This window comes from Crinia signifera, chromosome 1 (genome assembly GCF_055691185.1).
Source record: "Crinia signifera chromosome 1, ASM5569118v1, whole genome shotgun sequence".
Classification (NCBI taxonomy): domain Eukaryota; kingdom Metazoa; phylum Chordata; class Amphibia; order Anura; family Myobatrachidae; genus Crinia; species Crinia signifera.
In genome coordinates, this window is record NC_139217.1 from 423,535,993 (window position 1) to 423,552,080 (window position 16,088).

General features: G+C 46.2%; 1 protein-coding gene across 6 annotated transcripts in view; it reads left to right on the forward strand.

The window, feature by feature from the left end:
* The first annotated feature begins 9,345 nt into the window (after window positions 1-9,345).
* FCHO2 (FCH and mu domain containing endocytic adaptor 2) overlaps window positions 9,346-16,088 on the forward strand; it is a 113,495-nt gene continuing 106,752 nt past the window's right edge. For 4 of the 6 annotated variants that reach the window (XM_083151892.1, XM_083151894.1, XM_083151893.1 and 1 more), the window contains exon 1: window positions 9,346-9,600. In XM_083151892.1, coding sequence (XP_083008018.1) covers window positions 9,568-9,600 — 33 coding nt within the window. In that variant the 5' untranslated portion in view covers window positions 9,346-9,567. The remainder of the gene's footprint in view (window positions 9,601-16,088) is intronic. The other 2 variants (XM_083151896.1, XM_083151897.1) reach the window with 1 other exon arrangement.

Below are 16,088 nucleotides of genomic sequence, written 5' to 3' on the forward strand. Positions count from 1 at the left end.
GCGATTGGCTGAGAGAGGTCTCAGCCAATCAATGGCTTGCTAGTCATCTCTATGGGCGTTTTTTTTTTTTAAGTTATCTGTTTCTCCCGGCGCTGCCCGGCAGCCAGCGTCATGTCATCAAGTTCTCCCTGCTCGCCTCCCGCTGTCACCCCACCGCAACACAGCTTCCTCCTGCCCGGCACCATATGTAGCCTCTCCCTGCTCGGCTCTAAATTATCCGGCATCCCGCTGCCGTCCCCCGCACGGCTCCCTCCTCCTGCAGCTCCCTGGGGACTGCATATGATAAATCCATGCGATTTATCATATGCAAACCTTGGCACATCAAGTGCCTAATCGTGCTTCCCCCTCCCGGGGAGCTGCAGGGGAAATCAGGTCCGACTTGTCCCTAGGACAAGTCGGACTAATGTATGGGGGCATAAGGCACCCAGTTTGGGAACCACTACCATATACCTTACGATTGGTAATTTCATTTTATGACATACACAATAAACAGATCAATAAAAGAGCATCTCTCTGACAGCTACTAAAAACAAAACGCATTCTAATAACTGGCATCAAACACAGATGGTCCCTGTAGTTCAGCATACTACACTGTGACTGACACAATGCAGAAAGCATCCATGTGACTGGCACACAATGTAGAGTGCATCTCTGTCACCACAAAACAACGAACATCCCAGAATATAGAGAGCATTCCTGTTACTATCACACAATACGAATAATTCCTAAAACTTTCAGTGCATGTAATAAAGAAGAATAATAATAGCCCAAGATAAGCCTTCTTACCTTCTTATAAAACCTTTTTGAAGACTCTTTGAAATTCCATTGGCCACAATTTCATAAGCCCGCAAACCGACTTTTGGAGGAAAAAGCATCACTGTACACTTATAAAATGAAATAACTTGTCAAGACCAATGCCCAATAAACATTAATTATTAGTCTGGAAGGAGCTCACAAACAGAAAACGTAGTTTTGAATCATGGAATCCTGTCACAACTAGAGGGAACAGCACGTATTATGGGCCTGTTTTTTTGTTGCAGGCAAAACCAATTGTCAAGGTCTCCATGCTGGCTATGGTGTAAACAAGGGCATCACTCTCATTTTGTTAGGCCTACTAAAATCCCCTTTGGATAAATAAACCCCCTGATTTGTAAGAGATACAGGGAGAGGGTGCCACAAACGTGTTTAGATATCCTAGGAAAAGCTATTACCTCCCGTACTACCCCAATACACTCTTCCAAACATATGCATAAAGATAAGCTTGCATAATTACCATGGTCTATGACAACAGGGAGTAGTGGAATATTGTTCTCACATGCACACCACACATCCGGTCTGTATACGTATAACACATTATGGCAGAACCAGAATGCCCATTCACATCTACCACCTCAACACGATTACCCTACCCTTTGCTCCCAATAACTCATTCCTGTCAAGGAACCAGGTTACAGTGCTGACTTGACAATGTGTTTTTTTTGTATATGAGTGCACATAGTTGTATATCTGTGTAAAGCTGGCCATACATCAGAAAGATCGATCTTAAGACCGATTGCGCTCATGATTGTGTACAATTTCCCTTGAAATCCCCGGCAGTCCTTGGTGGTTTTTGGACACACAATCTACACACAATCCATCTTACAATCAGTCATACAATCCATCTGCTGTATGATTGTGTATACAAGATGTGCACACAATCTGCATACAATCCATCATACAATCAGTCATACAATCCATCTTATGATGGATTATATGATTTGTGTACACAAGATGTGCGCACAATCTGCATACAATCCATCTTACAATCAATTGAGATTGTACGATTGGGTACAATATCTTTCTGATGTATGGCCACCTTAAGACTGAGTAATTGTGTATCTTTGGAGGATCAAGCCTTTGAATGGACTCATAACTATAGTATGTTAATCAAAATTTGGTTTCCCCTTTACATTGAGGGCCAGACAATAGCTCTTTTTGTTGCCAACAAGTAGATGTTTATTTGATCAAGAAAACTAGATTTGTGAAAGTTCAAATAAGCTTTGGCATTTGGCAAGGTCTCATTACAATTCCCACTGTAAAGAAATTAATGCTCTTTCATCTCAATTAGAATTCTATGAAACAATAGATTTCACAAGATGGTATCACTAACCAGGGTCTCACAATACCTCCCAACTGTCCGGATTGTTGCAGGACAGTCTCTGTTTTTTTTTTTTTTGGGTGGGGGGTGGGGGCTGTCCCGTCCCATCCCAAAACCTGAGGGCCAGGGTGTCCCATGATAAGTGGGAGCATGGGGAAGGCCCCATATCACTTGCTGCTCTGTGTAACAATGCACTGTGCCTATTCACAGGAGACCGAGTGAATAATGCATTCCAGAAAAGCCACACTCCCTTTTTGGAATTTTGGGAGGTAAAAGTAGTAAGACTGTTACCTTATATGTAACTTTATATGAGGATATGATCTAGTGGCCACTACCCAAGAGTATAGGTTAAATAAAGATTCCTCCAGACTGATTTAAGCATTATTTGGGTCTTGAGACTGACGACTGACCCAAAGATCTAGGAACTACAGCAAAAGGAAGCTCCTGGGAACACCACACTATGGAGTGTGTGCATGATAGACCATATTTCCTATGGTTTACCATCCTCTGTTTGCAGACATATGCAAATTGGATGTAGTGTGGCAGAAAAACGCAAACCTAAAAAAATTAATAAAAATAAGAAACACTTAGTATGTAGAACGGATATCAGGACCCTACAGTAGCAAAAAAGTATGCCTGTTTGTCATTTCCACCAAACAATGGTTGATTGTTTACTTAGATTTAGTTGCACACTAATAATGACAAAAACAACCGAAGCACATTCATATATGCAAATACCATAAAAATGTTGCAACATGGTTTGTAAAATAAAAATAAAAAGCAATGAACGCTTGTGTTAAGATGTGTACACACTTGTTCCAATGTTCTATTATGGAGATTGGTAGGTTGCATGTGCATAACACAAGATGTGACATTCTGGTGCCCACCATTGCAGGAGTATTAAAAACTGTTTAGTGGCTAACACTAGTGCATCGGCACAATGTACACACAAATACAGAGGTTAGCCTATTCTCCCGATAACAGAAAAATAGGCAGAGCATTGTATAGGTGTGTATCTACCTTTACACAAATAAAGCAGGGACAAATGCAGGATTTACAGAAGGTGGGTTTCCACTGCGCACTCCAGAAAAAGGGGGCGTGACCGTGGCAAAAGGAGGCGTGGTTTTTTTCCGGCAATGCCGCAACCTCGTCCCTCTTTGCAGTCACTGTGGGGGCATGACCAGTGCTCTGTGAGCTGCTGGCATGTCCCCTATCCCTCTGTCTTGCTGTGAATAGATGCTGTGCCCATCACTGCACACAGCGACTATTCACTACTGCGGTTGGGAAAGCATGACAAAAAGATGATCTGGGCAGTCGATGCGCCAGTAACAATGAGAACAGCCCCATCTACTGTATATATATATATATATATATATATATATGTGTGGCGGCACACGCTACAAGCAGAGTCAGAGTCATGTCATGGATGCCAACGTTTTGAAGCTTTTTACGCTTCTTCAGGACAAGATTAAAACATACTGATACAAAAAGACATGGCTACTTACACGGACATAATAATTTGGCCCGCCGATAAAGGTGGGCCGTAGTAGTGCAGGATCTTCTTGAATATATAGATGAAATTGTACGGCAGTTGTCTGATGTTAGTGTGTATAGACGTCTTGATTCTGATCCAACTGAAATTTTTTCTGTCAAATTGGAGGAGCTTTTACAGCATGCGGTCAGTGAGGGGCAGATTACCACCGAATTGGCAAATGCCCTGTTAGTTCCCTTTCCCACTATACCGCTGCTGTATACGCTCCCTAAAATACATAAAAAATTGGAGGCACCCCCTGGCCGCCCGATTATAGCGGCCAGGGGCTCGCTTTTCCAAAAAGTTGCTACATATATTGATTCTCTTTTACAGCCTTGCATTCAAGCCAGTCCAGGCTTTCTTCTCGACACTACATCATTTATTAATAATTTGTCAGGCATTCATAATGTTCCAGTAGGGTCTCTCCTATGCAGCGTTGACGTTACCAGTCTGTACACCGTCATACCCAACGAGGGGGGATTAACGGTTGTACAGCGGGATTCAGTATTAAATCCAGGCGGTCGGGATCCCGGCATTCAAAATCCCGACGCTGGAATCCCGATTGCCAAAATCCCGACAAGGGGGGGACGTGGATCGCCCCCCCTTGCGGGCTCGCTGCGCTCGCCACGCAGCGGGCCTGGTGCCTCGCTACACTCAGCACGCTAATTTATTCTCCCTCCAGGGGGGTGTCGTGGGCACCCACGGAGGGAGAAAGTGTCGGGATTTCGGCAATCGGGATTCCAGCGTCGGGATTCTGAATGCCGGGATCCCGACCGCCGGGATTTACACTGCATCCCGTACAGCGTTTGCTGGTTGATAACCCTGTTTATAATGGACTTGATGTACAATTTTTGTTGAGTCTACTTGAGATGGCATTGACCCATAATTATTTTCTTTACAAGGACCAATTTTTCATCCAAATTAGCGGTTCCATGGGCAGTAATTTCGCTCCGGCGTACGCCAATGCGTATATGCTCATGGTTGAAAAAGATATTTTCTATGCAGACGTCGGTGTATCTGGTTGTATTGTTTTTTACACCAGATACATTGATGATCTGTTTCTTATCTGGAATGGCAGTGCGGAGCATTTTTGTGACATCATCAATAAGCATAATTTGACAGATAGCCCTATCAAACTGACTTTTTCTGTTACTCCTGTATCTGTGCCCTTTTTGGATGTATTGGTTTCGATTGAAGGTAATTCAATCAAAACCACATTGTTTCGTAAGGAAACGGATCGCAACACTGTGCTACACGCCAGTAGTTGGCATCCGAAGTCTCTTAAATTTGGACTCCTTTTTTCCCAATTTTTACGGGCCATGAGGACCTGTAGTGACGCTGCTGAAGCCGAGCGACAGATTGATATCATGGTTGAAAGATTTGCCCAGAGAGGATATGATTATGAGATTCTTGTGTCAGCAAAAACTCGGGCATTAGCTATGCCACGCAGTGAGTTGCTCACATACAAAGTTAAAGATGCTGATACCTCTGGTAAAATGCCCTGGGTAAACCATTTTAATGTTGTGAGTTCCGACATTAACCGTATAGTAAAAAAGAACTGGCCTATAGTTCGGACTGATCCATCTGTTCATTTAGATGACAGTTCTATTATGTCATGTTATACTAGAGGGAGAAATATTAGAGACCTATTAGTTAAGACCGATGTAGCTCGCATACAACAGGCAGGTAGCGAGCAATTCCTGACTCAACGGCCTGGTTGCTATCGCTGCCTTGGCTGCACTACATGCCGATCTCTTACTAAATCTGACTCATTCTGCCATCCTTTCAGTGGGAGACGCTATCAGATCCGGCATAGGGTGACCTGCATGACGCGTTTTATAGTATACCTCATAACGTGTCCCTGCGGGTTAAACTATGTCGGTAAAACTGAGGAAACTCTCTGTGAGAGGATGGCAGGCCATAGATCTTCCATCAAGGTAGCATTTGAGACAGGACGGAGTGACCAACCAGTCGCCCGTCATTTCCTACTTGCAAAACATTCATTGCCCACATTGGAATACATCATAATTGACCACGTACCAAGCAGTTTGCGGCGTGGCAATCATGCATTGAAGCTTCTCAGATGTGAAGCTCAGTGGATCCACAGACTCAATACACTTGCGCCCAATGGGTTGAATGAGTGTGGGATTGCATTGCTTCATCTGAGCGCTCTCTATTTTATTATAGTGTGGCCAATTTGGACTAGAAGTGTCCTGTGTTGCCTACTTTTGGAATGTTGTTGATTAATATAATTTTTTTAGTTTTTTTCTTTACCGACAGTGTGGCTATCTCTGAAGTTGCTGTGACTGTGTTTCCTTGTTTGCTATTTTTTATTGTTCCATTTATACACTTTTGGTGTTGGTTTTGCCTTTTTTATGTATTTTGTAATTGTGTATGCAATATATTACTGTACATGTACATCATCCTTGCATTTGAAAGTGTATAGCTTCCGTACACAACTCCGTTGCCTAGTAACCAGCGTGACGCTCCTTGCCGTTCACGTGATGTGCATCGGCCCTGTCAATTGGTGACGGCAGCAGTACACGCAGTGCGGGCTGGCTGACGCTACTGACGGGGTCTGATGACGCACGTGAGCTGGTTTGCGAAGTGCGGGAACAGGCTACTGTGGGCATGGAGATATGTATGTATATAATGTCTTTTTGTATCAGTCTTTTTGTATCAGTATGTTTTAATCTTGTCCTGAAGAAGAAGCTTAGAAACGTTGGCATCCATGACGTGACTCTGACTCTGCTTGTAGCGTGACTCTCCCTGAAGCGGAGACGGACAGGTTCCCGTCGCCCCGCCGCCTGGAAACGGAGACGCGCGTGCGTGTGAGATGCACGCGCGTCTCAGTCAGATGGAGCGCCTCGCCGCTGGTGGATCGCCAGCGGAGACAATCTGGCGATTCGCCAGCAAGAGGGAGGCCCGCTCCATCTGTATATATATATTTGGCAAGTGGCACTCTTTGCTTTAGTAAAAGAATGGTGCGGTGCAGGGTCCAGACAATTAGTGTTAAACAGCACTTATCTCCCTTGGTAGGGAAAGAAAAACCAGCACTCACGTTTAGAAGGGTTGAAGTGATATAATTCAGGTAGTCATCATAATCACAAGCCTGTCAAATATGATATTTCACTTCTGCCCCCCCCCCCCCCCCCCTGCAGCTACCCGGGCTTACATGTGATACATCGCATAAACTATATAGGAATGAACTAGGTAAGTGGTTTCCAAAGTTGGTCGTCAAGGCACTCTATTAAGGCCCATACTCACAAGGAAATTTATATGCTCAGTGTGTATGCACCCGTACAGTCAAGGTTTAAGGCATGTCCATGCTTAAGTACAGATTAATTAATTAGTACTTCAGTCCATTTTATTATATTATCTGTGAACAATCATTGCTATCAATAAACTTGAACTTTTAGGGTTCAATGAGGACCAAGTTTGGGAAACTACACTAGGTCATAAGTACTCAACCTCAATCATTAGGATCTCAAACAGTTTTACATTACCGAATGGGTGTAGTCCTTAAGCTGTGTACACAGGGTGCAATTTTGGCTTTCGATCTTGACTATATAGTCAAAATCGCAGTTCAGCCACATCCGATCCTGATGTGCGGCATCGGTATCACATGGCTACATAGACTGTACAGGCAAGTCTTTCTTGTCTTCTGTATGTCATCTGTAGGGTGTATTTGGAAGATAGGGTAAATCGGCCATTAGCCTAAATCTCACGTTGTCTACATACCAATACTCACTGGCACTTTAAAAGATGGATGGGGAGATGGAGCTCATTATTCCACTTGTGATTCTGTGTGGAGAGCCGGAAAACAGGAACTGTTTGATGTCCTGAGGACCAAGTTTGAGACACTCTGCACTAGGCAATTTAATTTATTCTCTGCACATATATTGTTACAGATCAGTTCTTTCCATCAACTAACTGCACCTTTTTGTACAATGAATTGGCTGATCAATGTCAGCAGCAAAAATTAATAGTGTCCCAGTTGCAAACTTGTTTAGGTACTTGTTTCCTAGCAGGGCGCCCACTAAGCAAATAGCTCAGTGGGCGATTCTGCGTAAGAAAATTGCATCACATTCCTTTTTGCATGCAATGCGATTTTCCTATGTCATTTATTCACCACTATTCCCCCCCCCCCTCCCCGGGCGGTGCAATCGCATGCGATTGCATGTGATTGTATAGGGTGCGATGCCATTGACTTTACTATACAGTTGTATGAGATGCAATGAGATTGAGGCACCCCCCCCCCAGTATCCACGTCACCCCAAAGCTTCGCGAGCGGCGGCAGGACGCGTCCTACCGACCTTTTCATACCCCCACTATCCACGTCGGCGTGGAGTTGATTTTATATAGTGTGGCGAGCCCGAAGCATGGTGAGCGGAAGCAGATTACGTTACATGTATTCCTTGTCCCCTCACGGGGCTCGCCATGCTTCGGGCTCTGTGGCTCGCTGCTGCATGGCCACCCTCACTACCCAGGCACTCAGGACAGCCCGGCACCCGCTATTCACCATTTTTTTAAATAAAAAAATCTCCTGCCCCCCCCCCCCCCCTCCCCCTGGGAGTTTACATATAAAAAAATGGCAAATCGCTCTAGTGAGTGAGCTCTAACAGGGAGCTGCCGGTGAAATTGAGGTCCAACTTGTCCTCAGGACAAATAGTACTAGTGACTTAAGACCATAAATTTATTGTTTTGGTCCCACACTAGCCAACCCGAGGCACCCTTGCAAGTGTCTCAGCATCCCAGGATGCCTAGACACAAAGCAATACATTGTTACATGCAAAATGTGCCATCTAGCATAGCCAATGCCAGGATTGGCGGGATCCTGGGATTTGGCCCCAAAATTGCTGGGATTTCAATCCGCGGGATGGTAGTTTCCAATCCTGGAATGAGACTGCGCATGTGTAGTCTAATGCCGGGTAGCATCTGAGCACCCGCTCAGACACCGCCAGGTTGTTCCCGACCCCAGCATGCAGTTCTGTGCAGCGTGACATGGTCAGAGAGCAGGCTGCACCCGCTCACTCCTGGCAGCTATGCACTGCCGCCTGCCCCACCCATGTAAGTAAATGTGCTAGGTGGCCGGGAATGTAAAAAAGGCCCCAGGATTGGCATTCCTAGTCCCATCTCGTGTGCGGCACATCAGACGGGATAATGCAAACAATGGTTTGCGGCAGATATGAGGATATACTCTACTCCATGGTTGCTGCGATCTCTCGCCGAGCACCACATAGTGCAATATTTACCATGTACTTGTCCTAATTTGCATTTGTACTGTAAATCACTATTTTCTTGTTTTATTATTTTGCTCATTATGTATTGTCAGGCAGTGCAGAACCCTTGTGGTGCCATATAATACGATAATAATAATATTATATAGGGTGTATCCAAATTAACTCTGAATTCCAACATCTGCTTCGTAGCAAAAAAAAAAAAAAGTGATTTGTAAAAAAGGAGGAGGAGATTGTAATTTGCTGACAAAGGCCAGAGGCAGAGCGAAGTCCTTCCTGCTCAGAAGCAACTGGCTGGTTTTTGGGAACATTCATATTTTGCTGTTGCTTCAACTTTTCATGTATAATAAAGTTTATCATATAAAAAAATGACTCGCAGCAGCCGTCCGTCAGAGTAGAAGCCTACAAGAGGGAATCCGCCGCTGGTACACGCCTTGGCCACAAGGGGTCGCGCAAACGTCGCCCGCAGATGCGCATGCGCGCTCCCTGCGCCAGGAGGGGAGGAGGCTCCGGGTTCACGTCTGCTCTGGTTCCGTAGCCTGGAGAAAGCCGCCCGTGGGGAAGTCGCCGAACCGGGCCGGGGGGAACCACCGGCGCATACTGGGCCGCATTGGAGGCAACGCAACGGGACCAACCCCCCCACCTCGTCTACCGGCATCATGGTCATGGCGTATTTCGTGGAGAATTTCTGGGTAATATGTGATTTTCCTCTCGCTTCCTGTCCGGTGTCCGGCCGCCCCTCCCCCCGCACCCTGCAGCTGATGGGCATGGCTGTGTGTGGCAGCAGCAGATTCTGTACCTGGTCCATATGTCATACATGTATGATCTGTCTTCTGCACACTGTAGTTTCAATGTATATTTTGTACGTGCATGATCATCATGCATGTATTGATACATGTATGTGCGTGATAAGTTGCCCTGTGAACCTTGGGTACATGTAAGTCCATGATGAATTTCCCTGTTTCTGGCAACATGTAGTAAATGACCCTGGCTACGTGTTTGTGGATGATATAGTGCTACGCACCATGGGTACATGTGTTTGTACGTATGAGGAATGACCCTGGGCCTCATGGGTACATGTATATGTGTGATTATTGACCCTGGACCTCATGGTACATGTGTGTACATGATAAATGACCCTGGATCTCATGGTTACATTTATCTGAGCGTGATGAGTGACAAGGGCTTTCTGGGTACGTGTGTGTGTGTGTGCTGGATACATATATGTCATAGGTACGTACTGTATGTGTGTAAAGAATGACCCTTGGTGTCATGGGTATGTACTTATGTGTGTGCGTAATGAACAACCATGGGTGTCCTGGGTGTGTGTGTGTGTGTGTAATGAATGGCCCTTGGTTTCATGGGTATGTACGTGTGTGTGTGTAATGAATGACCATGGGTGTCCTGGGCGGGTGTGTGTGATATGAATGAACCTTGGCATCATAGGTGCATATGTGTGTGATGATGGCCTCTGCGTCTAGGTACGTGTGTGACTAATTGCCCTATATGTATGTGTGTGACGAATTGTGCTGTGCGTCTGAGTGTGTTTTACCCTCACATCTGACTAACTTGTCTTCTATCCTATCTACTAACTGATATTCACACACCACTTACTTGAATATTTGTACTGCACACTTGATGAGGATAAATGGAGCCCATGAACCTTTCTGTGCGAGTCAGCAATGCTTATCACTGTGCCTCTGTGCTTCCCACATTATTGGTATATTTTTTGCAGATAGAAACAGTATTGGATATGTGTGCAGGTGTATGGTGGTTGCTGTATATACATAGACTAAAGCTGTGCACACCCGGGGGAGATATATGGCTCAGCAATATACTGCTGTGTCTCCTTTTCATCAGCGACCAGAGATGGTCGCTGATGAAAGGGAACCTCTGCCGGGGGAGCCTCAGAGGGAATCAGCTGGTCGCAGGAGCTTGCAATCATAAGGGGGCTAGAAACGGGAGCGTGCACCCGGTGATTTATCACTCAGCGACCATATTGCCAGTGATAAATGCCCGTGTGTACGCACCTTTACAGTACAAGGCAATTTAAGACAAGTGCATTGTGAATGGACAGGTGCATCATAGGACAGGATACTGAAGTATTTGTAGGGTGTGTGTGTGTGTGTATGTGTGTGTGTGTGTGTGTATATATATATATATATATATATATATATATATATATATATACACATACATACATACATACATACATACATACACATATACATACGTGTGGTGACGGCGGCACTCAGAATAAATGATGAGACAGTCTCCTGTCTCTTCATTTATTCTGAGTGCCGCCGTCACCACACGGATATACAGCCGGTCTCCCACGGGCTATTCTCCGGCGGGCACCAGCTTATCATCCCTCATCAATTTCTTAATGCATCCTACACTACATTTACCAATGATTTGCAGTTTTTTGGTTGATCCTCTTATCTGAAAACTCCCATAAAGCACCTAAAGGCCCATACACACTGGGAAACTTTGAGCTGAAAGCAGCTCCGTTTACACGTCTGAGCTGCTTTCAGATCGAAAGCCGCCCAGTGTGTACGGGACAGCTATGAGCACTGATGCACGCTTCTGCATCAAAAATGCACAGTGTGTTTGGACCTTCATAGTAACCTCTATAACAGTGATGGTCAGCAATGGAAGAATTCTGTGATTGTCAAAATGTTTGCACGAAAATACAATCCCCCACCATACATTAGCAATTACAATTCCATTGCAGATCGTCCAACATTAATCTACAATGGCAGTTGCGATCACTCACAGCTGGGGAAGCCCATACCCTTCTGCTCCACGGGAGGTTTCTGTCCTCCCTGAGATCGCCTTAGGACACCTGCATTATGGTGTGACAGGTGTACCGCCCCAGTCAAACTCCTCACCTGCAGTGGTTCTCAACCTTGGTCCTCAAGTACCTCCAACAGTGCATATTTTCCAGCTTACCTGACAGGTGCACTCATTATTCACTGACACATTTTAAAAGATAGAACTAATTATTTCACCTGTGATTCTGTGTGGAGACCTGTGAAACATGCACTGTTGGGGGTACTTGAGGGCCAAGGTTGAGAACCACTGGTTTAGGGCAATCATCGCAAAATTGTCTAACTGTCCTAATCCATTGCTGATGTGTGGGTATTGTCAAGGAGCTCTTACACTAGCAGAGGCAATCCTCCGATCCCCGAGCTGACGTCCTGCCGATCAGTGGGCAGTGATCAGCCATCTTTTGGGGATCGGGGAAATTAAGCGTGTTATCAAATTCCTGATCCCCCGCCAGCATCCGTATTGTAGACCTGTTTAATATCCCCAATGTGACAGTCAGGGAATCGAGGGATTACCCCAACATATTGTAGATGTATGGGAACCATAAATGATTAGATCTAGGAAATCTAGCTGCTTGCTAGCCAGCACTGCTGACTTACATTTCATACCAGGTCATTGATAGGCTATGAAATGATTGTATAGTTGGGTGAGAGGTATATTCATTGTTTTGTGTACACCATAACGAAGGGCAAGCAATTGAATTCAGTATCTTTTCTTCATCCAGCCGGGCTCATCTTTGCAGGGGATGGAGATTCTACTGCCATCTACCGCCAGGGTCACGCGTGCACAAGATGCTTGCGCGCCCCGTGGCAACAGAGCTTGGCGGGGATCCCCTATGCTTCCCCCGCCATCGCCACCGGTACCCCTCGCCACCCGACCCCCCCCCGAACTGGACAGTGTCTGCCTGAAGCGGAGATGGGCAGGGAGACGCTGCCCAGCCGCCATGATACTGGGACGAGTGTGCGCATGAGACGCACGTGCGTCCCAGTCTCTATCGCTGGTCAGTGAAAGGGATCTGGCGAGCGCCGGCCAAGGATGAGAGGCGTTGCATCTGTAGCTTTAATTTGGTTGCACATTTAGCAGTGATAAAGAGCTTTCTTTCTATGCCAGGGTCCCCTTCAGCCACCAAAATTGGTTTAAGATGACTAGGGCCCTCTAATGGTGCCTACACATGGGGCAATTTCAGGATCTGCCTGGTTCGCTTAGAAAATACCCCTACATTGCTCTCTGAGTAGGGGCCATAGCGATATTACCTGGCAATTAAGATCCAGCATGCTGGATAAATCTACTTAATAGCCGGTCAGGGCCAGTGTTCTCACCGGAGAACACTGGCCCTGACAGATCGTTCAGCACACAGCTGTGCAGCACTGTGTGCTGAGCCATTGCTCAGATCGCTCTGCAGAATCTCTCCATCTGCAGGCCCCTTTAATGCAGCCTGAAGATACCCCCAGGGGCATCTGGGCAGTGTACACTGCCCATGTATGGGCAGTGTACTGGACCCGCTTAGAAACGCAGCTCCTGTGAGTTTCCGATGATGCTCAGTAGCACACAGTATTAGCAGCTGTCTGACGGCCGGCAGTGTCTTCCCAGCTGTCAATCAGCATAGTTTGTGCTGCTGATCAGTACATAATCCCATCACAATCACCCCAAATTATCCCATGTGCCGCTTTCAATCAGTGTCAGGGATCTCACCAGAGATATGTCAGAATGTGAATTTTGGGCACATGCCCTGTGTCAGAATGTGTAACGGACATATTGTATTTGGAGAGGTATGTTTTACCCAGGGGGAGATGCCGGTAGATCCCCGGTAAGTAAGTGTACAAAAAGTAGATCCCGGATTTCAAAAGTCAGGCCACCCCTGGGTTACTTCAACCACAGTGTCTTGTGGCCAATAGATTTTAGGGGGCTTTACTTTCATATCAATGGGCTTTATTCTAGTTCACTCTTATGCTGTGTACACACGGGGGAGATATATTGCTCAGCCATATATTGCTGAGCAATATATGGCTGAGCAATATATTGCTCAGTTTCTCCTGTTCATCAGCGACCAGAGATGGTCGCTGATGAAAAAGAAACTGCCCGGGGGAGCCCGGCAGTGGAAATCAGCTGGTCGCAGGAGCATGTTCCTGCGACCAGCGATCACCACAGGGGCAAAAACGGGAGCGCGCACCCGGCGATATATCGCCGGTGCACACTCCCATTGCGGGCAATATGGTCGACCATATTTCCCGCGATTTTGGACAAAATCGCCCCCGTGTGTACGCACCTTTAGAGGCAAATTCCTTCTCAGATGGACACAACCATGGGCACTGCAGGGTGGCAGATGTAACGGGTGCAGATAGAATTAGATTTGAGTGGGTATTTTGTTTCTTTGCAGGGAAAATTGTACTGTATTTTCAAACACTGCTGATTGGCTGGTGTATAACCACCTTCCATTGAATCACTTTACCAGGCTTAATACATCTGCACCTTAGTTTGGAGGCTGCATGTGCATTTTAAAAGAGTGATGTCACTTGTAGGTAAAGTAATAATTTACTATAGGTACAACCCCACAGGTGTTCTACTGGTTCCCTGTTCAGGATTTGGTTTTCATTCCACCACAAGGGTTCCATCTCTATACATTTACAATTGTATATATTCTTTTTTTTTTTATATATTACTGCTCCTTATTTATTGTTTTCAAAGAACCTGTCATGGCAGCCCACAGTCAATAGATAGAGGTTTCACACTGATTTCAGTTAATGTGTATAATTCAATACCTTTGGTGTTCTTGGGTGGTCTCCTGTTTCTTATACTACTTTCAGACCGCAAATGCCGTGTCGCACACGGGATTAGGACACGGGTCCCATCCCCAGAGCAACACGGCAATGCGGTCTGAAAGTTCCGCACACCGACACGGCATATTGCCGAGTCGGTGACGTCACATGGGGCGGTGCTGGGCTGCGGCGCGTCATCGGGGGCTCGGGAGGAGGCAGTACTTGGAGCTGACAGTGCTGCCTCCTCCATACTGTGAACGGGACACGGGTCGCTCGACCCAGGCACCCGTTCACACCGCAGTTGACACGGGTCATAGCCGTGTTCAACCCTGGTCATTACCAGGGTTGAATAGCCGTGTTGCTTGACCCGTGGTGCCCTTTTCAGACCGCACCGTGACCCGTGTTTAGGCCCCGCGAACACGGCAATATGCCGTGTTCGGAGTGCGGTCTGAAAGCGGTATTAGTCGTCTCAGGACAGAGTGGGAAGTCGTGCTGGTCCCGCATATGCTACAGCAGGGAACATGTGGAAGACATTGTGGCTCTATAATATTCCTGAATCTAGCACTCTTGTCAGTATGATAGCATGGTGGGAGCCGTGGATGAGGAGTTACTGAATAGGCTGCTAGGTGTTTTGTAATTAGGGATAGTTCATAAGTCAGTCATGGGATCAGGGGAACATTAGCTAATTTTGCTTGTTCAACTTTTTGAGGTGTAACCCCTTCACTGGCGCACTCGAGAATTTTCTGGGTTGTGCTCCAGTCCGCAGACTGGCAAAATTCTCAGGCGTGCCACTGCCTGCGCTCCCTCCTGCCGGGCAGCGCCACTTTCCCCTGGCTGTGTGCGGCGTGACCTTGTTAATGTCATGCCGCACACAGCTGGGTTGCCGGGGGCTGGGCAGTGGCTGATGGAGTTGCTCAGTGGCGCTGCCCGGCCCCGGGAAACACTGTGTGTGTGTGTGTGTGGGGGGAGGGGGTTAGGGAGCACCCCCCCCCCCCCAAAAAAAAAAGAAAAAAAAACTTGCCCAGTGGGGAGCGCTCCCTAAACCCAACCTCCCCCCCCCCACCCCACCCCCCCCCACCCCCCCACTGAAGGGGTAATATATGCCCATACATGGTAAAATTACTGTATGCAATTTGGACTACACTGCATCGCATTGCAAAACGTATGCGATGTGATCTAGTCCAAATTGCATGCAATAATTGTCCAGTGTATGGGCACCTTTACAGTCATGACTTCCTTAGGGCAGACATCACTTTCTGTACATTTACTTGTAGATTACACTTAGTGATTGGTATGCTTTTTGCCATTGTTTGGTATATCTTTAACAAATCTGCTCTGACAGACCCCCTTGGCTCTTATTTATTGACTTTATGCAGTCAGCTGATGGGATAAGGTTACAGGATATGCAAGTCACAAACATTTCCCCTACTTAGTGCCTGCTAACAAAAGAACTTGCAATTAAATGTATAAAGATCTAAACAAATGTAGCATTGTGTCTATTGTGCTGTCAGTTAAATGCTTTAAACCTCATTGTATCATGCTGTGAACAGAATGCAACATGTGTACATGCAAGGAGACCATCCAGTGTGGTCATC